General features: G+C 39.6%; 1 protein-coding gene across 1 annotated transcript in view; it reads left to right on the forward strand.

Annotated features, from left to right (window-relative positions):
- TSEN54 (tRNA splicing endonuclease subunit 54) overlaps positions 1–23,430 on the forward strand; it is a 667,232-nt gene that overhangs the window by 152,278 nt on the left and 491,524 nt on the right. The window contains exons 3-4 of the mRNA XM_044086814.1: positions 22,815–22,878; positions 23,095–23,178. Coding sequence (XP_043942749.1) covers positions 22,815–22,878; positions 23,095–23,178 — 148 coding nt within the window. The remainder of the gene's footprint in view (positions 1–22,814; positions 22,879–23,094; positions 23,179–23,430) is intronic.

The following is a 23,430-nucleotide window of genomic DNA, read 5'->3' on the forward strand; positions in this document are numbered from 1 at the left end:
TTATATGTGGGGACCCGCCTCTTTGAGTGTAGCCTTCACTGCTGGGAGGAAGGTGAAAAAACAGAGCACAGTCACACTCAAAACTATTCCTGTGGCCAAGAGGTGCGTAAGACCAGCTGTTAGGACCACTGGCTGCTGACTAGGAGGAGTCTTCCAGTTTCCTATTAGCAAAACACAGGCTGATTTATCTCATTTCCTAAAACAAATTGGCTCTTAGTTAGGCTGTTTTCTCTATCTACTGTTCTACCAGCAATTCATTTCTATCAGACACTCAGTTCTACCTGACCTTATTAAAAAGCTTCCTTTAGTTACAGACGCAGAGTTTCAATATAAAGTAAGGAAGCAAGTGCTGCTCAGTTGATCTACGGCATTGTTAGAGCTACATTTATACAATTGTTAAGGGGCGTGTACCAGCTGCTCAACCAATAGTCTCACAAGGGGGATGGGGATGAGCGTTGCCTTTATTACACCAGTAGGGGGAGATTTATTGGAAAAGCCCTGGAACCCTTTGCTGCCTATTTACAAAGTATTTAAAAGCTTTCTTATTTGTTTATAGGAGAAGTAAAATATGAAAGTGTGTCTAAACCAAGTTATATCCCAAACAAACACTATTAGCTCGCAAGAAAAGAGATAAAGACGAAACATTTTGTTACTTGGTGCTTAAAATCCTGGAGCCCTTCTAATATTTAATGGTAGATGAGGGGGGAAAAGCTCCTAGCAAACTTTTATCGACTTGTCCGTAAAAGCAATCTCTTTAAACGGTAAACTCTTTACTAGGTTCCAACTCCCTGTAGAGATGAAACTGTATGTCAGATATGCATGAGAGCTTCATGAACACTGGGGTTTGCGACTAGCACTTTTGTGGCCGTCTATTTTGTCTGTTTTTTTTCTATTTTTCCCTCCCCAGGATGCCTCCCTGAAGAAGATCTGCTGTATGGTGGACTGTTATTAACTCTTTTTCTACGTTTTGGGCAGGTATGTAATTGTTAAGAGCACCATTCTGGCAAAGACCTAGGTTTCAAATGATGTCCTAATGAATTGAATGGAGTAGTAGACCGAGTAGGAGTGTTGGGTGATATACTCCAGAGGTTTTAGAAAATGAGAACATTTATTAATTAGAAAATAAAAGTGTAACACCATATAAAGGCAATATCCTGTTAAACCTACTAAAAAGCGGGAGGGTCCGGAACCACTGAAAATCTGGACCCAAGCCAGGAGGGGGTTCTAAGCACTGAAGGGGTTAAGGAGCCTGAGTACATATCCATTTGGTTTAGTAACACATGGGAAAAATGGATATTAACAATGGCGAAATGGGGGCGGATAGCCAAGTTTGAGATTGGAAATTTTTTTGTTTTTAGATTTTAGAAAAACCCAAGGAGGTCTTGTAACTGTCAAAAGTTAGGCGGTTAGAGTGGGAGGGTCAGAAGCTAAAATAAAAACTAAGTGCTGAGACGAGGGGGTTTATGACCCCAAAAAAAAAGCGGGGAGTGTGAGGGGTCAGTGGAGTCTAGCCTTCCCATAATTATAAATTAAAATAGAAGTCATAGGGTCCTGTATTAATTAATAAAATGAAAAACTATGAAGGACAAGAAATCTGGAGGGTTACATTACTACAGACTGGGGATTTCAAATTTCAGCTACAGGGCTTGTGCAAAAATGGAAACAAGTAAAAAAAAAAAAAAAAAAAAACGACAACTTGAAGCAGTCAAAAGTTAACGGTCGTAAAGAATTCCGAAAAAAAACTCTTGGGTTACCACTGATATGGCTGCGCATACATGCACAAGGGTGGAACTCAACATAAAAAAAATAGTCAAAAACAATATTATAGGTGCAGTTTTTAGTGCGAGTCCATGTGGAGAGAGAGAGACAAAGTCTGGTCGTCTATAGGGAGGTATCCTGGTGTGGAAAAGAAAATATATGGTCTCTGAGCTAGACAGATGCTAACTCATGTTCTACGTACTTTGCTGGCTTGTTTTCTTTAAAAATTATAGCTAACATAAAAAAATGGTTATTGACTAATGTTAGTATTGCTATAGGGATCATGGATGGGCGGACCAAGAAGATTTTGCAGGGAAAAAAAAAAACTTGTATGATAGCTTACCCTATAAATAGTAATTGAATGTGCAGCCACATATAAAAATTGAACCCTGTAAAATCGACTGTTTCTGGTCAAATACTACATGGGGGATATGGGAACTACCCAAGGAGTTCAGGGGATGGTTGGGCTTAAAAAATGACAGGACGTCTAATAGGAAGGTTTAAAACGAAGGAGGTTTTGCTGCCATTAAAAGGCGGGGGATGGTCCATAACCTCTGAAAATCGGAGCCAAGTCAAAGGGCTAAAGGGGTTGAGGAGCCTGAGAGACCCTGCCTTCGTATGTTCAATTAGTAATACGATCATGCCATCAGGTCTGGCCAAAACATAAATAACAAGAAGGTCTGCCAAAAGCTACAAAATACTAGGTGAATATGTAACCCTGGAGGGGGACTTCTTTAAGCCAAACCGGCTATTATCAACACCTCTTTTCTAATATGTATAGTGTTGAAAATAAATAGACCACCAAAAGGTGGACCTGAAACTTATAATCAAGTCTAAAAAGTAAAAATAACCAAAATAATAATAATAAAAAATAAAATAATAAAAAGTAGAAATAAATGTAAAAATAGAAAGTGAATATTAGAAAGATCCCAAAAAGAATTATGGGTTACCCCTGACAAGTTCAAGAGAGTGCCAAGATAATGAACAGAGAAAGAAAGCAGCCGTACTAACAAATTCCTGTTTAAACAGGAAGCGTGTTATACGATCTAATAGTAGAGCTGTTTGACGAAAGCTGTGGAATCGTTACAGCCTTACTATAGGTTGATGGGAAACGAAGTGAGATGAGTTAGTGGAAAAATCTGATAGAAAATGAACAAAGAACAAGCAGGAGGGGATATCAGGGTGGTGTTAGAATGTTGTTAGGAGATAGAAGGGTGGGATGATGCTAGTTTCAGTGGGTCCAATAGGTGGGGTGAAGGAGGATATAGATGGGGAGGCTAATCCTTTAATTTATGATTATGGGAAGGCTAGACTTCACTGGCGCCTCACCCCCCCCTTTTTTGGTTCATAAACCACCTCGTCTCAGCACTTAGTTTTTATTTTAGTTTCTGACCCTCCCCACTGTAACCACCTAACTTTTAACAGTTACAAGACCTCCTTGGGTTTTTCTAAAATCTAAAAACAAACATTTCTAATCTCAAACTTGGCTATCCACCCCCATTTTACCATTGTTAATATCCACGTGGTATTAAACCAAATGGATATGTACTCAGGCTCCTCAACCCTTTCAGCGCTTAGCTCCAGATATTTAGTGATTCCGGGCCCTCCCTTTTTGTAGCAATAACAAGACCTCCTTCGTTTTAAGTTTTAAAGTTTCCTAGCACACGTCCTGTTATGTTCTAAGCCTAACAGTCCCCAGATCTTCATGATTAGTTGCCGTATTCCCCGTGTGGTATTTGACTAGTAGTGTTTATAAGTTTTACAGAGTTTAGTTTTTCATATGTGGCTACATGTTCATTTTTCTAATTTAAAGAGTAAACCATTACGCAAAGTTTTTCCTAGCAAATGCTTCCTATTCCACCCAACCATGACCTCTGTAGTGATACTATCACTGTTCACTAAACATTTTTTATGGTATCTGTTAATTTTTAAAGAAAACAAATCAGCACAGTACGTAGAATTTGAGTTAATATCTGTCTACCACACAACTGATATTCTTTTACCTGCCTGTAGAAGGCTGGATGGACATTATATATCTCTCCACATGTACTTACACTATAGACTGCATACAAAGAATCTGTGCCTGTCTATATTTCTAATGTTTAGTTCCACCCTTATGCATTTACGTGTGGCTGCTATCAGTGGTAACCTGAATGTTTTCTTTGGAATTCTTTGATGGTTAACTTTTGAGAGTCTATCCCAACTTTCAGTTGGTAGGGTAGGTCTTATTTTTTATTGTTTTTTATTTATTTATTTTTATTTTAATTGTAAACATATATGCACAAACTCTGTAGCTGATAATCAGAATCTCCGCTCGGTTGTAAAGTAACCCTCTAGGTGTCTTGTCCTACTTACTTTTTAACAATTATTACAGGACAGTATGACTTCATATTTTATTTTAAGATCCTGGGTAGACTGGGCTCGTCTGGCCCATGCACCCCCCTTTTGGATTGTAAACCCCCTCAGCTCAGCTCTTAGTTTTTATTTTATTTTAGCTTCTGACCCTCCCGCTCTAATCGCCCAACCTTTGACGGTAACAAGACCTCCTCAGGTTGCCCTAAAATGTAATCACTAAAAATCCTCAGTGTGAGACTAGGAAAAATGCCCCCCTCTTGCCATTGTTAGTATTCTAATTCCCCCACGTGTCATTAAACCAAATGGATAAGTAGGTTTAACAGATATCCCCTTTTTACAAAGTTACACATTCATTTTCCAATTAATAAACTTTCTCATTTTCTAAAATCTCTGGAGTATATCGCCAACGTTCCTACTCGGTCTGCTACTCCATTCAGTTCATTAGGACAGCATTGGAAACATAGGTCTTTGCCAGAATGGTGCTCTTAACAATTACATACCAGCCCAAAACATAGAACAAGAGTTAATAACGGTCCACCACATAGCAGATCTTCTGTTTTGTCTATTTTTTTCTATTTTTCCTTCCCAGGATGCCTCCCTAAAGAAGGCCACGAAAGCGCTGGTCGCAAACCCGAGTGTTCATGAACCCTCCTGCATATCTGACATTTTCATCTCTACAGGGAATTAGAGACTAGTAAAGTGTTTATGGTTTAAAGAGATTGTTTTTACAGGCAGCTTAACACTAGTTTGCTAGGAGCTATTTTCCCCTCGTCTATCATTAGATATTAGAAGTGCTCCAGAATTTTAAGCACCAAGTAACAAAATGTTAAGTCTTTATTTCTCTTTTCTTGTGATCTAATAGTGTGTTTTTTGTGATATAACTTGGTTTAGACACACTTTCATATTTTACTTCACCTATAAACATATAAGAAAGCTTTTGAATAATTAATGTGTAAATAGGCAACAAAGGGCTCACAGGCTTTTCCAAGAAATCTCCCCCTCCCTATCAGTGTAATAAAGGCAATGACCCTCCCCATCCCCCGGTGAGACTATTGGCTGAGCAGCCGGTACACGCCCTTTAACAATTGTATAAAAGTAGCTCTAACAACAATGCAGATCAACACTGAGTAGCGCTTACTTCCTTACTTTATATTGAAACTCTGTGCCTGTAACTAAACAAAGCTTTTTATTAAGGTCAGGTCGAACTGTGTGTCTGATAAAACTGAATTGCTGGTAGAACAGTGGATGGAGAAAACAGCCTAACTAAGAACCGATTTGTTTTAGGAACTGAGATAAATAAGGACTGAGACAATTTAGAATCTACTACCTCTACCTATTAGCCAAGACGCAGCCTGGTAGGAAACTGGAAGACGACTCCTAGTCAGCACCTAGTGGTCCTAACAGCTGGCCTTACACACCTCCTGGTCACAGGAATAATTCTGAGTGCAACTGTGCTCTGGAATCAGAGAGTGGGAAAAAGGATGTGGTTCAGAAAATCGTAGGTGTCTTATCAAGAGTCTTATAGTGATAGACCTACTTGGGGCAGAGGAGGATATCTTAATGGACATAACCCAAGAGGCAGAAACTGCCCACAGAATCGGGGTTTCACAGGGCCTTGCCTGAGAATCCCTTTTATTGCTGTAATCTGGACTGGCTAACACAGTCGGTGGTGGTAGATTGTCCCTATACCCAAAAGCCTGGCAGGAAACAAGAGATTTCTGGGTGCTACACATTATTTCCAGAGGCTGTATAGTTCCATTTTCCTATACTCCCTAACCAAAGAATTCAGTTCCAGATGTCACACCCAGTTAACAAGAACTGGCTGTAGCTGAAATTTCAAAGCTACTAGAAAAAAGAGTCATCCAGCCAGTCCCCAAAGACCAACATGGATCCAGAGTCTATTTAAGGTTCTTTTTAGTTCCAAAGAAAACAGGGGAACTCAGACCCATTCTTGAGCCAAGTCATTTAAACAAATTCATAATGCGGACAAAATTCTGGATGGTGATGATGCAGTCCATTATTAGATGTGCTAGATAGATCTGAAGGATGCATACCATCAGGTAAAGACAGAGAGGCATTTAAGAAGATGTCTCCATTTCAAGCTAGGAGCCAATCACTACCAGTTTCGAGCACTGCCCATTGGTCTCACCACTACCCCCAGGATGTTTACAAAGATGATGGCAATGGTAGCAACATGACTCCAGATGCTAGGGATCCACATTTTCCATAGCTAGATGATTGGCTTCTGGCAGCTACCTCAAAGCAAATGTGTTAGAATAGGGACTTGTTGCTCCCAATGCTTTTAAATTAGGCATAACAGAAAATCTGCCAAAAAGTCAGCTCAACCCAAAACAAAACATAGAATTCAGAGGATGCCACCTGAATACTGTCTTGCAGTTAGTCAGCCTACCTCGTTTCAGACTCTTGTCTCTTCATTTGACAGCCTCATCTCTTCTAAAGCATCAGTCTCCTGCAGCAAGATTCATTATTCGTAAATGCTAGGTCTTATGGCCTTAACCATTCTGTTAGCCACTGTAGCCAGGTTTCATATAAGAGTGTTCCAGTGGACAGTAGCAATATAGTGGTCACAGAAGTACAGTCATGTACACATGAAGATCAGGCTGATGCCATTGTGCAAGAAACGGATATCATGGTAGATGTCATCCCAATCACTAAAGGAACACCTCCCCTTTGTAAAAGACTCTAATTCAGCAGTGGTGACTGTGATGCCCTTGAACTGGCCCAGTAATCAGGGAGTCTCAATTCTCACCACTGGCAATAGTGAGGGATGTACACAATGGAAAGATAAGTACACACACAGTAAAGTACAATTTCCCTTAAGATCACACAGAGATCACAGTCAGTCTGGGGCTGATCTCTCCCTCTTTCTCCATATCCCGAGTAAGACTCTCCACTGGCACAGCTATAGAGTTGAGCCTTTAGCCAGGGTTCCAAGCCAAGTCCTCCCCAACACACATACTGTCCAATCAATGCTTCGTGTCCCTGCCCCCAGTAGCTGACACACATACACACACACCTGGGAAAGGCTGGCACAGGTTTAGTAGCTATGCCCCCTTCTGCCAAGACCATAAGGTAGTTATCACTGCACTAGAACCCCTTATCAGCTACTTTAAGGCCCTTCCCAAAGGATGACCAATCCTACTGTGTGATGTTACTATTATCCAATTGGTAAGTGTGACCAAGAGAAAGGCTGTTTAGGAGTGGCCTATACAGTGTCACCAAATACATATGCAAGTACACTAAGAGCTTAAATACGTCTCTCAAATATCAACCATAAAGATAGGTTTAAATATATTTAATAGTAAATAATAAAAGAACAAGACAATACTTAATCAACACAATAACTACAGAGTTCAGAATCACAGGAAATATTTTAAAACAGCGTTGCAGGAACAGGACAGTCTCAAATAAATACAGAAAACATCTAAAAATAATCTTTACTATTTTCCTAATTATATCAAAAGGAAATCACTGTACCCTAGTTACTTACAATTAGCAATGCAAGTGCAAACAATGGTGATGATGGATAATTCCAGGTCAAAGACCAAATAAAAAATGCCTACAGTCTCTCTCTCAGAGAGTTTACATTACTATCAAACATTACTGCTGGGTCAGCTTGGATGACATCACTCTTTGTCACCTGCCTTCAGTTCCCAGGCTAACAGAAACTAACATCTCTGTGTCAAAAATGCATATGTTTCAGATGTTTGCAGAACTTGGAAGTCATAAAGCAATAAAAACACTTTACATTTTAAACTTAGTAATTACTTCTCTCCAAGACAGTAGAAAAAATGTCTAGCTCTAGACATCCTGTCTTCTTGCTGCATTGAAACTAACTTTTATAGCACATTGTAAAACTCTTAATTTCAACGTATTATCTTGAAGTTTTGTAAGTTAATCTTCTATATCCTAACAGGGTATGATGTGGTTACATTCTTGAAGCTCAGTACATAACATACATTTCTGCATAAATCATAACAATATTCACAAATGACAGAATTATTTACAAAATTCCAGCTAGCTGGGCTGGCAGCATTTCGGTTTATCACAACCCACCCCCCCTGAAAACTTAAGCTAGTTTTTCAACTGACCCTTGAGAAACGTTGCTTGAGAGGGTTGAGCCTATGTTGGAATACCTTACCCCATTCCCTGTCTTGAGAGCCCATCTGCATTGGCATTGATAACCTCACTGCGGTGCTGCACTGTCATATCATATGCTTGCAACCCTAGGTTCCACCTTAGTAACTTGGCATTTTGTTGGCTGGCTCAATGTAGCCATGTTAAAGGATTGTGGTCTGTAACTACAGTGAATTTCCTTCCATACAGATAAGGCTGAAGTTTCTGCAGTGCCCACACTATGGCTAGGCATTCCTTTTCTACAGTGTCCTAGCATTCCTCCCTGGGCTGGAGCCTACGACTGAGATATACCACTGGGTGGTGTTCTCTCTCTGAGGAAACCTGGCTAAGTACAGCCCCTGCCCCATGGTTTGAAGCATCTACCTGCACAACAAATTCTTTGCTGTAATCTGGACTGGCTAACACAGCAGGTCCTCCCAAAGCTCCTTTAAGTTTCTGGAATGTCTGTTTACACGCTGGGGTCCACACTAGCTTGTCTGGCCTGTTTTTCCTTGTCAGGTCTGTGACACGATCGGCTATGGTACTGTAACTGGAGATGAACTTTCTATAGTACTCTGCTGTCCCTAAGAATTGCCTTACCTGCTTTTTGGTAACAGAGGCAGGGCCATGCTGGAATGGCTTTCACTTTGGCAAGTTCTGGCCTGATGTTACCACTCCCCACTCTGTGTCCCAGGTAGAAAACCTCTGCTATATCCACCTGACATTTGCTGGGCTTAATGGTCAGCTCTGCCCACCACCCCCTGACATGCTGAAGGTACTCTTGCCAGGAATAGCTGTAGATAGCAATATCATCTAGGTACGCAAGCATAAAATCTCTTGCTTCTGCTAGGATACGATATATCAGGCTCTCGAAAGTTGCTGGGGCATTATTCATACCAAAGGGCATCTTTGTGAACTCATACAAGCCAAAAGGAGTCACAAAGGCTGACCTCTGTCTTGCACTGGGAGTCAAGGGCACCTGCCAGTAACCCTTGCTAAGATCAATAGTGGTAAGGTACTTAGCCCAATTCAGCTGCTGTAGGGCTTCATCTGTCCTAGGCATGGGGTAAGCATCTGACTCTGTGTGACTATTTAATTTCCTGTAGTCCACACAGAACCTGGTGCTGCCATCCTTCTTTGGTAACAGCACCACTGGGAAGGCCCAGGGACTGCTTGACTCCTGAATTACCCCTAGTTCCAACATTTCCTCTATCTCCTCCCTCAGAGTCTGTTTGACTCTCTCAGGCACCCTATAAGGGGTCTGCTTAATAGGCCTTTGGGGTCCTGTATCCACATGGTGCTGCACCAGGTGGGTGCACCCTGGTTTCACTGTAACACTGCGCAGATTTCCTGAACCTGGGTAGGGGATAACTGCTGGGATATTGCAAACCCATCCACTGAGGTGTCAGTCTGAGCCTCAATGAGATCATCAGTCACCAGATCCCCCTCAGACTTCTCTTGCCATCCACTGCAAATATTCAGCACAAGGGGCTCCCTGTCATGGTAAGATTTCATCATGTTAACATGTTACAATTTGTGCACCTGCCTAGCCGTTCTACCATGTAGTTAATGTCACTGACCTTCCTTACAACCTTGTAGGGTCCCTCCCAGGCTGCCTGCAGCTCGCTGTGTCTGACAGGAATGAGAATCATTACCTACTGCCCTACAGCATACCCTCTCTAGCTCGAGCATTCCTGTCACACCAGACCTTTTCTGTTAGGCTTCTGCCATTTTCTCCTGGGCCAAGCCCATGAGTTCCTTGGGCCTTGTCCTGAGATTTAGGACATATGTCACAACAGACTCCTTGTGGGATTCACACTCACCCTCCCACTCATCTCGAATCAAATCTAGAGGTCCCCTCACCCTTTGCTCATATAACAACTCAGAGAGTGAAAAACCTGTGGATTCCTGAGGCACCTCTCTGTAAACAGACAGATGGGGCAAATATTTGTCCCACTCTCTCTTAAACTGGTCTGCAAATGCCCGTAGCATCGTTTTGAGTATAGAGTTTAACCTCTCAACAAGACCATTAGTCTGGGGATGGTAGGCTACTATTCGCCTCTGCCCTAAGGAACATCTGTACCCACAAGCAGCTGTGGGTCACCTTCAGTCTCACTGCTACAGGTTAGCTCCCTCCCTGAAGTCACCACTTCACCAGTCCTGGCTGCAAGTGTGCGGTCTGTCTGGGTCTCCCCCAGGCTACCAGACCCACATGCTTGTCTCCAAGCTTGACTGTGTGTAATTGCATGCACACAGGGTACTGCATTATCAAAATCATTCCCATATCAGGACATCTGCAGGGATATCCTCAAACACACCTACTTGCTTTCTTCCTTTTCCACTCTCCCAGTCAGGCTGAACCCTAGTAAAAGGTATTTAGAATGGGGTCCTTCCTAAAGCTCTGACTGGAGTAGACTGCCCAAGCAAGTAGTGCTCCTCTGTAACTGTTGCAGGCTTCACAATGGTTAGGTTAGAGGCTGTCTCTCTCTTAGCCATGGTCTCTTTCCCATTCACTAAGGTAGGATATACCCTCTTGGGGTAGTTTGGTACCCTTGTTGTCTCGAGACAACCTACTGTTGGCATTTTTTCACCGTCACTTACTGGCTGTCCCATCTTTTGTTCCCCACCTTGCCTTGGTGGACATCTATATGCTGCATGGCTCGACTGGTTGCATTTAAAACATTTAACCCTTAGTCCTGGACGTGTACCTGAGCTAGTGGCTTCCCCTGCTACTGGCGGACTCTCTTGGGGCAGTTTGGGCTGCCCACAATGGGTTTTCTTAGACCCATGAGTAGCATTGCATGTCCCTTTCCTGTGCAGTGATGCCCTGCTTGCTTTGGTATAGGTCTTCCTTTTTCCCTAACTCATCTGCAGTAGTGCATTGTCTATCAGCTAACCAGATTCTAATGTCCTCAGGCAAAGTCCTAAGGGCTTGTTCCCTCACCAAAAGGTCTGACAGCTCTTCACAAGTGGTGACCTGACATCCACTCACCCATCTGTGAAAATAAGTGCTTAGTTCAGCCACATATTCATACATAATTTCATCTGCCTTGTGTCTATGCTCGTGAAACATTTTGCTATAAGCTTCAGTTGTTAACTTAAAACATTCTAAAAGACAGTTATTTACAACATTATAATTTAAACAGTCAGTATCAGACAGTTTAGAAATTACAGTTATAGCTTTACCATGGAGTAAGGGGGTCAGAAACCATACCCAGAGCCCTTGGTCAACATTATACTGTTTGCATACCGTTTCAAACATATGAATGAAACTATCAGAATTATCCCCCTCTGTAAATTGTGGAAGAAATTTACTGACCTTTGTTGTTTCTGGGGTTCGGTTACACCCATTCCCTTTACTTTCATGACTCTGGCAAAGAGTCAGCATCTCCTTCTCATGTTAGCTCTGCCTCTCCTTCTCCTCAGCTTCCAGGCATTACAGTGTCTCACTTTCCTCAGCCATCAGATGTTGCAGTTTGCCATTTTCCTCCGTCTCTGTATGCCTCAGTCTCTCTGCTGCCTCTGTTTCCAAGCGCTTGGCCTCTAGCTCAGGTCTCTCTAACTCCAGATGGATTTCTAAGTCCTGTGTGGAAAGGTTGAGCTGTTCATTTTCTGAGAGTTGTACATCTCCATGGGCAGTCTGATTGTCCTCCTGTTTGCTATTGTGTGATGCAGCTGTGACTGAAGCTGCAATCATGTCTGCTCTAGTCAGGTTGTCATGCACCAGTCCTTTAGCCTGGCACATTTCAGCCAGCTGGCTCCTTGTCAGCTTGCCATACTCATCTGCTGACATGCTTGCCTGCTCTCCCTGACTAACTAAGCTAACAAAAAAATAATTGTGATATGAACTCTGAGTGTTCACTGATTGATTGAAAGTACAAACACCTTCAGTGACCACTGTACCACAGGCTATAGAAGTTCAGTATCCACACTACTACAAGCCAATTAATATGTGATGTGGCTAACTCACCACCGTCAACTAGTTAAATGTGACACCCCTGCACTGGTCCAGTAATCAAGGACCCTCAGTCCTCACCATTGGCAACAGTGAGAGACGTACACAATGGGAGGATGACAAGTACACACACAATAAAATACAATTTCCCTTAAGAGCACACAGAGCTCACAGTCAGTCTGAGGCTGGTCTCTTCCTCTTTCTCCATATCCCCAATAAGACTCCCCCAGTGCCACAGCTATAGAGTTGAGTCCTTAGCCAGGGATCCAAGCCATGTCCTCCCAACACTCTCTCTGTCCAGCCAGTGCTTCGTGCCCCTGTCCAAGTAGCTGGCAAACACTTTGAGATTTGATTTATACACAAACACACACCTGGGAAAGGCTGGCACAGGTTTAGTAGCTATGCCCCCTTCTGCCCAGACCACAAGGTAGTTATCACTGCCACCAGAGCCCCTTATCAGCTACTTTCAGGGGCTTCCCAAAGGGTGACCAATTCTACTGTGTGGTGTTACTATTATCCAAATGGTAAGTGTGACCAAGAGCAAGGCTATTTAGGAGTGGCCTGTACAGTGTCACCAAATACATATGCAAGTACTCTAAGAGCTGAAATATGTCTTACAAATATCAGACCCAAAGATAGGTTTAAATGTATTTAATAATAAAAGAGCAAGACAGTACTCAATCAGCACAGTAACTACAGAGTTCAGAATCACAGGAAATATTTTAAAACCTTGCAGGACAGCCAAAAATACAGAAAGCATCTAAACTAATCTTTACTATTTTCCTAACTATGTAGATAAGAAACAAGTGATACACCATCAGCAGAAGAAAAGAAACGTAAACCTCAGTGTTCACTTCATGGTTTATTCAGGTAACAGGATCCAACAGTGAGCGCTTTCACGTTGATACACAACGCTTCCTCAGACTTCAATACTTGACTAAATATCCATGCATTTATATAGTGCATATCATTAACAATTAATTAAATAATTGAATAATTGAATAAGTAATTGTTAAAAATACACTTAAAAAATACATTTAAAAACCACATTTAGACAACATATATTTAAAAGCACAATTATAAACTCCTGTATTATATGTTCATAAATAAAAATCTATATAATAATATAAATTTAAATTTATCTACAGTTATTATAAATATATTTAAAAATAAAAAACTGTTTATTCTACATAAAAACTGTGTATTAAAAAAGAGATATTGAGTGAATCATAGGATATACAATAAATACCTAGTATTATCTAGACATTAGAAATGTAGCAATAAAAATACCATGCATATATTATATTGTAACTAATAAATATATAATATAGAAATACAAGTAATGACTGTATGGCCTGGCTGCCAAAAATGGTTTTAGTGACACTTTCTCATTCAGGCCATATCCTTGATGTGCTTGGAGCTTAATAATCCATCTATTTTCTATGCCCTCTGTGTAATTTTTTATGTTCCCTAGCCTGCAGGTTTTTTTTATTAATTCTAATACTCTGAACCTGAACGTGTGTTTTAAGCCATTCTCCAATACATGTTTGGCTAGAGCATTATTAGTATGTTCTTTGTTAATAGCATATAAATGCTCCCTGATTCGTTCTCTTAGTGTTCTCTTGGTTTTACCCACATAGAAACATTGCTCCAAGGGACAGTCACCGAGGCACGCTCTCATCCATCATTGGCCCCAGGGTCTCCTCAACCCCTTTCCTACACTGCCACTGATGGACACGTTCTTACACAAGGTGCTTTTGTACAAGCCTAGAGTTAGTTCCCTTTTTGCTTTGACGGAAAATGGTTTCCTTTCCTCTACTACTCCACCCTGCTGTTTGCCTTCTTATCAGACGTCTGTGAGATTAACCGCATAGTTCCTCCAGTTTTAACATTATCTAGAGATGCCAGGCTATCACCTTCTGTAGTCAGCATTTTCACAACTTCTCAGAAAAGTTCTACAAAACTTTACCATAGCAAAAGGAAGAGATTTTCCATATGGGTGAATTCCAAAGGTCCTAGACCCTTTTCTGCTCTGGTACCTTCTATTCTTCAATTCCTGGCAGAATTATTTCATGATGGTTCCATCTATTCTGTAATCAAGGTACATCTAGCAGCAATTTCAAACCTTCGCACAGGCCAGGACAGTTCATCTATAACATCTTCGAAGATTCAAATATAACATTTCTGAAGATTTCAAAAGCCATTTTAATGGGACTCTTTCTTCTCGGACCACCTATCAGGGATCCTGTTCCACCATGGGTTCTAACCATTATATTAACAGTGTTTGAGACGGTCTCTCTTTGAACCAGCAACTTCAGTTGATATAAAATTCATTACCTGGAAAAACTGTTTTTCCTGGTGGTTGTAACTTTGGCCAAAAGAATGTCTGAACTGCAAGCGCTTTCATGCAGGGCACACCCTATTTGATCTTTCATATGGACTGAGTTTCTCTTCGAACCAATGCTTCCTTTCTTCCAAAGGTGGCATGTGAAACTAATATAAATCAAAGCATCAACCTACCTGTATTTCTAGCAGTAACATCAGAACAAACCTCTGAACTGATAAGGGAACCAGTGTAGCAAACAGCAAAATAGTGAAGAAAAAGGCAAACTGGTTCCAACACCGCAATCTTTAATAGCAACTTAAGGTAAGCGCTTTCACGGATTACATCTGCTTCCTCAGACCAAAATATTAAAATATTAAAACTCAAGTCACATCTTTAAACATTCTAGCAGCCAATGAGACACACTAATCACTGAACAATTTAACACATTCATTGCCTTGTCTAAGCAGTGAAAAAACTAACATCAGTGTGTAAATCAGCAACACTATAAAACATACATTGCAACTCAAAACTTGCTAAGTATATAATTAAAACTGACTGGTCTATCACATAAACATAAATATAAATTCTAAAATGTATCAACATTTAAATATACTAAAATATATATATATAATAAAATCTGTCTAAAAATATGTATATAAAACTGGTCAATCTTGTGGACATATAAAATAAAAACCATAGCAAAGATATATATATAAGAAACCAAGGACATAAGCCTGGTACTACTTGGTCAATGTTTCAGTGTTCTAGCTTTTAAAAAGGGCTTCAGAGATACTTTACTATTTGTCAGCTTGATAACGTATAATCCACTTCTGTTCCACTGATTCTGTCTTATTATTGATGTCACCACCTCTAATACTATTGTTTATGACTTCTAGAACAAAAAAATTAAACTTATGTGCAGTGCCTTCTTTTGCAACATGTATGTCCAACGGACTTGTTTCTTTAGCATTACTAATGCCTCTTAGGTGTTCTAAAATTCTCTCTTTGAAGGCTGTATTTGTTTTGCCTATATAGAATGAAAAACAGATAGTACAGAAACAAAAATATGCAACGTGCTTGGTATGGCAATCAGCATATAAAGTGGTGCTAATCTCAAAGCCTAATTGTGGATGTACAAAATGCCCCCCCCCCATATATACACACACACGCCATACATCTCCTGCGTGGGTATGTACCCATTCTATCAGATTGTACAGCATTCTGTCTACCCTTGGATTTGTAACATAACTGGTTTTTAAGAGATTTGTTATTCCTGAAAGTAAAACTGGGTTGGCAACCTATAACATCTTTGAGTCCAGGATAAGTGAAGAGACTATCCCAATTGTTCTTAATAACATCACATGCCATGCACACATTGCTAGCAAAAGTTAGTGGCATCCTAACCCCTACAATACAACTGGTGATAATATTAGATGGAGAATCAACAGCTCTACCAACATTTGCTTGGGCATTTAGGGGAACATTCTCAAAATAAGGTCTACATCTTTTATTTCTCTCCACCCAAGCTGCACTAATCTGAGAGTCAGTGGCAGCGGGCTTATATCCCCTCTCAGTAAATTCCTCTTTCAGTTTAGTTAGTGCAAGAGTTAGCTGTGTATCATCACTATGGAGACTCATCATGCGATAAATCTGCCCTTTTAAAACATTCAATTTTGTGTGATTGGGATGCATACTGCTGTTGTGGAGTATGTTATTCCTGCTAATGTCCTTCCTATATATAGTAGTGGAAACAGATGACAGGGCATTTTTACTCACTTTCACATCTAAAACAATCAATCTCTTCTGATGAATATGTATACGTAAATCTCAAAAAGTCATTCAATCCATTGAGGTACTGTAAAAATTGTACTAACTCCTCTTCTGTATCTTGCCATAGCAAAAAAATATCATCGACAAAATGTTTAAACCATTTTATCGAACTACAAAATCTATTATTGGATAGAACAAGCTTAGTCTCCCAATTCACAAGTGTTAGGTTGGAGTAGGTATTGGCAGGGGCTGGGCAACAGAGCCACTTTCTGTCTTTGTTGAAAAAAATCTCCGGATTGTGCTAGACAGTTGTCATACTGTGCTTAGAGATACTAAAGGTTTTTTTTGCAAGAGCTGAATAATCAGGTAGATGTTTTATCTGGTCATTGCTTTTTTGTCACACTTGATATAGCCTCCCTATTCACTGTTATCCCCAAAAGTTGGGGGATCGAGAATATTAGAGAAATATTATGTGCCAATGGATTTATTATTAGCAAAGTTGAACTCATTTGTACTCTCTTGGAGATTATTCTTGAGAATAATGTTTTTATTTTCAATGACTCCCATTATATACAGAAGGTTGGCGTGGCTATAGGCACTGCTTGTGCCAATAGCTACGCCAACCTAACACCTGTGAATTGGGAGAGCCATATTTTCTGATTTTCTTCTGGTTCAAAATCCCACACTCCAACCCCCTTTCCAAAATGTAATGCTTATTGTTATAGTGACTGGGTTTTTGGCTGCCCTTAACTGACAAACCTTCTGCCTGTTACTATTGTGCTTATGTCACATATTTTAGTATGTTGTTGTGGTATGGTTCAAGTTTTCAGAGTTGCAATATGATTGTTATTATGGAAAGGAAATAACCACTATGGGGCAAACTTGATCTGAGGTGATTAATTGGAGCTTTGGGGATTATGGGTAGGGGAGGAGTCAGAGTCCTGAAGCAGAAATTTTCCATTCGTTACTGAGATCGGATCCTGTTGGATCCGACAACTCACAGGTGAACCAGATGAAAACAGACAACATGGGTCTATCATTATGGTGAGTACATAACTTTTTAATTTTGACTGCTGTCTACCAAGTCACACTGGTACAAGTCAACCAACTTTGGAAGTAGCCTAGCCATCTTTTTTACCCTAATACCAGTGAATAATTTGTAATTGTCGTTTGATGTTAATATTGGCCTATTTGAACCTGAATCAGTGGGATCTCTCCCTTTTTAAGGACCATAGCTATCACTGTCCTATTTCAGGTTCTTTGTATTCACCACTTTCTCTAAGATTTTCTTAGACGGGAATGGCAGTATCTTAATATTTTCCCCATGCTCTCAATTCATTTGGTATACATTATCCCCCAGGCGTTGTATCAGCAGGTTGTTTATTTGCTACTTTACTTCCTTTAGAGCAGTAGGGACTGTTAGGTTCCCTGCATCTTGTTTTGATTATTGTGGGAGTTCCAGATGCCTCAAGAATTAGAGTATGTTTTTGAGCTGCCCTCTTTCTTTTTTATCTCATGTAATCTTTCATAGAAATTATTAGAAACACCTGAGATCTTAAGTAGGTGTTTTTCCACCTTATTTACCATTGCATCTCTTTAACATCATAATTCTCACAAATTTTTTAATATCAGGATCAGTTGTTAGAATTTGCCAGTTCTTGTAATAATACTACAATGTTATTAACAAGCCAGTAGAAAAAAAAACCATGACTACCAACTTTCTGCCTTATCTTTCATACTCCGTTTTGCTTTACTTTCTGCATTGCCATCCCATATTTTTGTGCTTGAAATTATCCAAGTAAGTTTTGTGCACCTTTTGGGAATATATGCATCAGCTTTGTAAATAAAATAACATATAACCCAGAACTCTGAAAATTCCACATCCCACAGTTCAAATCTTCTTTCCCCATGCATCATTCTTCTGCTCTATTAGTGCTTTCCCCCTTTACGTACTTCACTCGTTGAGCACTGCATTCTTGTAAAGATGCTGATGTTGTGCCAAAATGCTTGTTTTCAGTTAAAGCTGTACTTCTAGCATCATTTCTTAGTTTTAAGTACCCACCCTGTCAGGGCTGGCCTTAGGTGAACTGTCCTGCTAAGCAAAGGGTTCAGCTGTGGCCCCCACTGTCCCCATGTACCTAACTGGTGCCCCCTTGGTTCCTCTCCCCATCTTGATTTGCCAAGACCCCAATACCATCTGAATTACTTAACTCTTCTCTCAGTTTCTTACTTTTCATTTTTTTTCCACATTCTTCTTTTCATTTATTAATGTAACACATACTAACTTGACAGGACTGCACACTAACTGTGGAGGAAATAACTGCAGTAAGCCTTGGGATCTGGGGGACACCAGAAGCCATGAGAGTCCTTAATGTTCTGTGGTGCATTTCTTTCCTGAACAACTTTATCATCCAATGACAACCTGGACAAAAGTCATGATTAAGGCAATAAATGTGGTCTTAAATCTCCAGTTTTGAATTTTCCTACATCATTTCAGCACACCCTAAATGACCAAAATCAACACTGTAACAACTGTAGAGGAAATAACTGAATTAAACCTGAGGTTTGAGGACTGCTAGGGCCCACCCAGAAAGTACTGATTTATAGATTCTCTGAGATACATTTTAGAGCTTTGTGCCCAGCCTTTTGATCTAGTGATGGCTTGAGCAAAGGTCATGAGTAGGGAAAGAAGTTGTCTGTCTTACTTTTTTCTTGTAATAGAAAATTTGTATCCAATGCCTAATGTTCAATGCTGACAAAATAGTTCACAATAAAGTGAGATGACAGATGCTTGCAAGGATACATAAATCATATCTGGGAATAATACCTACTTCTGCACCACTCCGAAACCCCCCCGAAAAGTACTCATCTTCTTTATAGTCTCCTCTGGTGTTAGATTATATGAAAATTAAGGCAAACATAGCTACAGTCATATATTTTAAGTTGTCATACGTATACACAGCAGTCCTCCTAACCCCCTACCCCCGGAAGATGGCCATGGTCTGTGTTCTCTTCTGTCAGACTAGCATGAATGTGGAAAAAAAAACAAATGGAACATAGCATTTTAGCCTGTTGCTGTCAGACATGCATAAACAGCATGTCTCCATATCCTCCCCCAAAAGAAGGCTACCCATTTATGCATCTCATGCTTGATTGTGAGGAAAGTGGGGAGAGTTGCAATTATCACAGTAATATTTCTAACTTGTTACTCATAGAAAGTACATTGCTCTTAATGTAAGCTTTAATGACCCTTTGTGCATACATCTAAAGTTTGTTTGGTAAGTTAAAGAAATGGTGACCACTGTCCCAAGCCCAACAACAAGAGTGTGTGACCTGTGCACAACTCTGAGGTTTGGATGGAAGTTTTGACAGTCTCCAGCCCTCCACACAAGCTATAGTGACCATTGCACACCTGTGAGCAGGGATGGTTTTAGACACTGGGGTTCAGAGAAGAGGCCATTTCTAAATAGGAGTCAAAATACAGGCCCACCTAGAAGTTGGATATTCTGTGTTGCATTTTATATCTTATTTATTTATATGTATTTTTAAGAGGTAACTTTTTAAACTTTGTAGATGGGTGGATGACAAGAGGGTCAGTTACTTTCATCCAGCCAACTGCCAGCAGGCACCTAAAACCACTTCTGTGTACAATTTATATGTCTGATTGTTATAAAAGTGGATGGCCATGCAATGCAATACATCTCATTTTTGTTCAACACAGTCAGCTTTCACACGTTAACATATTTCAGGTTGCTTCACACAAATCACTTTCATCTTGAAAAGACAGAATAATGAGCAAACAGCAGATTGCTAGCAGTTTTCCTCCCCATCAATTGCCCGCTTTGGGCATATCAGATGTCCAGTTAAGAAGTCCATCTTACTTGACACAAATGCACACTAGTCCTACAAAACCAGGTGGTGACTGTTTAAACTGAGGAACATTAGCCGCTGAAGTAAGTTCTTCAAGACATTCTCTATACACACCGATACTAGGAAGAGGATCGGAACTTTCGTTTAATGCCCCCTCAAACACAGAAGTTTCCCACACGAACAGTTTTGCATACACCTACTCATCTAATTCTCAAGAAATGGAAAAAACCATCTTGCATCATTGGCCAGTCCTGGCCCTTTTTGAAGAACTAAAGGACTATATACCATCCAAACCTAGTTTTGTCCAAAAAAGAGGGGCCAACTTGAAAGAAATATTTGAAAAAAAGCAAGAAACTAAGAAGAGAGTCAAACAACCCAGGTTGGGCACATTTAAATGTGGCACTTGTGCACAATGCCACGCCATATTGAAAGAAACATCTCCCTATATTCCATCAAGAAATTTTAGAGTACATCCAACAGGTTTTTACAAGTGTGCCACTAGAGGGGTGGTTTACTTTGGTGTATGCATCACCTGTCAAAGCTTTTATGTGGGTAAAACTGAGAGGGAATTAAGAAAACGAATTTATGAACACCTTTACGATATGGCCAAAAAGAAAGAGACAAATGCCTTTTTCAAACATTCCCTCTCTTGCCCAGAGCTCAAAATTCAGTTTCTAGTTCTTGAACAAGTTGAACCAGATGCAAGGGGTGGTGATTGGGAATCTACCCTAGGTTATCGTGAAGTACAATGGCAGTTGAGGCTGGATGCAGGGAAACCGCCTGGCCTCAATGGGACCATCAGCATCAAACCAGTTTTGAAGCTAAGAAGAGCTAGGTTATAGCCTTGTTGCTGAAATTCCTCAACATAACAACTCACCCACACACTAAGCCAAACTATATGGGTAATTATTGTCTTGCAGTTTTCTAAGTCCTCACCATCTCTACCACTAAATTTATATCTATGTCACTGATAAATGTCTATTAGTAACTAATTTAACTTAACATTACAGTTTCTTTTAGCAATATGGAGTTAATTTTTTTTAAAAAAAATCTTTTTATTTAACACACTGCATGAAGAAAAACTTTTGGAATTCCTTGTAATTATGCACTTATTCTTCCCAGCCTAAGTTTAGTAATATTCACCATCAAATGGTTTATTATGGGTTATGGTGCATAAACAAGAACCCCGAAAACAATAATAAAAATATCCCTAACCATTTGTAACTCACTCAGCACACTCAATACAAGTGTCATTGAATTTTCCAGTTTAATTTGAATTTTAACTCCTCACTTTTAAACTCTTATTAGTGAAGCCTTGTGCTCAAAACCTGATTTCATATTATTTATATATATATATATATATATATATATATATATATATATATATATATATATATGTTTTATTATTGATAGTTGATCTCTAATGAAATCAATTCTCAGTCTATACCTTTAACTCACTAAAGCACTTTACTAACAAGTTTTTCCAATTAAGACCATAATTACCAGGATATATATGGAGCATTGGAACACAGAATTTTTGTAACACTTGATAAAGCTCAGGACTGCCTGAGCGAAAGCGCTTGTGTGATTTTTAACCTTGGGATTTGTGTAACTTTTAATCCGAGAACTTTGCTATTAAAACTATTTTCAGTTTTGCAATCGAGAACTGCTTCCTTCTTCCTTGGTCATGGACTATTTCTTCTCTGGTTACTGTTGCTCTGGTTTTTGTTAAACTGAGGAAGTGACAAGATGGCCATTTACTTTCATCCAGACTTTTGTTCTGTACTAATTATGATAAAAGAGGATAGACAATACTGCATTTTACCTTTGCTCTACACATTAAAGTATTCCAAGTTGCTTCACACAAATCACAAATCCATTATTAATGACCATATAACCAAGGCTAGTCATTATCCTTTACATGACCAATGAGTGCTAATGTAGGTTTTGCTGCACTTTTATCTGAATTAGATTAAGTGGATAGATGTAAAAAAGAATGAGTACAGTTTTGAGAGACCATTTATAATGGTTGACTGTAAAACAACCAACATGTAGTAGGCTGCCAATTTTCTAGTCAGCCTCTGAATGAGTGTTAACTAGCTGTCTTGGATATGGATTTATCATTTTATGCTAGGGAGGGGGGTTGGTGGTGTTCCCAGGTTTATTCATATTCTGTCAGTCTAAAGCTGACAGCAGTATTGCCAGTTGGCTCATTTGTATCCGTAAATAGTTAAGTATGCTACCCCACAGATGATTGTGTTTATAATGTTAAAATAGGGCATATTTGATACATTTCATTTCCAAATTGCTGTTTTTCTGGGTAAGTAAAAGTCAGTAGGAGTTATGCCATTTAGTTTTGTGAATGTGTTCTGGTTTGATGTGGTGTTAAGTTTTCGAGATGTGTCCAATACATATTTGTAAACTTTCAGAATGCAAGAAAATTGAAATTATAGGGCTGACTGGTTCTCCTTTTGTTCAGCAAGTTTTTCTTTGTTTGCAATCAAATATTAATACTATATTGAATGACATATTTATGTAGCATACAATTTATGTAGAAATTATAATGTGACATCTGGTCCTATAATGTTAAGATACCCCCAACTTTGTGTGTATATATATTTATGTATATATTTTTTAATGTAGAGGAAGTCTGATAAAAGCCAAATGGAAACCAAAAGCAAAGATTGTGAAGCTGAAGTCCCCAGCGGTAAGCCCTTAAGTTTTTACATTGGTCTTTATCCTTTCCGTTTTTACTCCATCAGGACACATCTACTGTCCGTTAAGAACTAACAAAAGTGCGTTAGAAATAAATTAAGAAAACTACAAAATTATTTATTATTTGGATTGTGTTGGGGTATATATAGCTTCCACTGTGTTCGTATACTTTAGCTGTTATTTAATTTCTGTCTGTTAATTCATCCAGGGTAAGTTCTGGCACACAATGGGCCATACGGAACATGGAAAACAACTCCTGTACCCAGAAGAGGCTCTTTATCTGTTGGAATGTGTAAGTACAGACAAGCTGCTGTTGAGTTCTTGAAATCTTAATGTGTAGGTGAAGTACATTATACCCCAGTTTATTTTAGAAAGGGATACTCTGTGATGTGTCATTTGGGATCTCCATTATTACTGTATTAAGTATGTAAGTATGTTCCCTTTGTCTGGAGCCTGTCAAGGGTGAAGAAGTGATTATGTTTATAGGTGTGCTATGGAGATTCAGTCTTGATTGTCATTTAGGACTCTGGTATTCTGTATATAC

The sequence above is a fragment of the Protopterus annectens genome, chromosome 10.part0, assembly GCF_019279795.1.
Source record: "Protopterus annectens isolate FY-2018-M chromosome 10.part0, PAN1.0, whole genome shotgun sequence".
Classification (NCBI taxonomy): Eukaryota; Metazoa; Chordata; order Ceratodontiformes; family Protopteridae; genus Protopterus; species Protopterus annectens.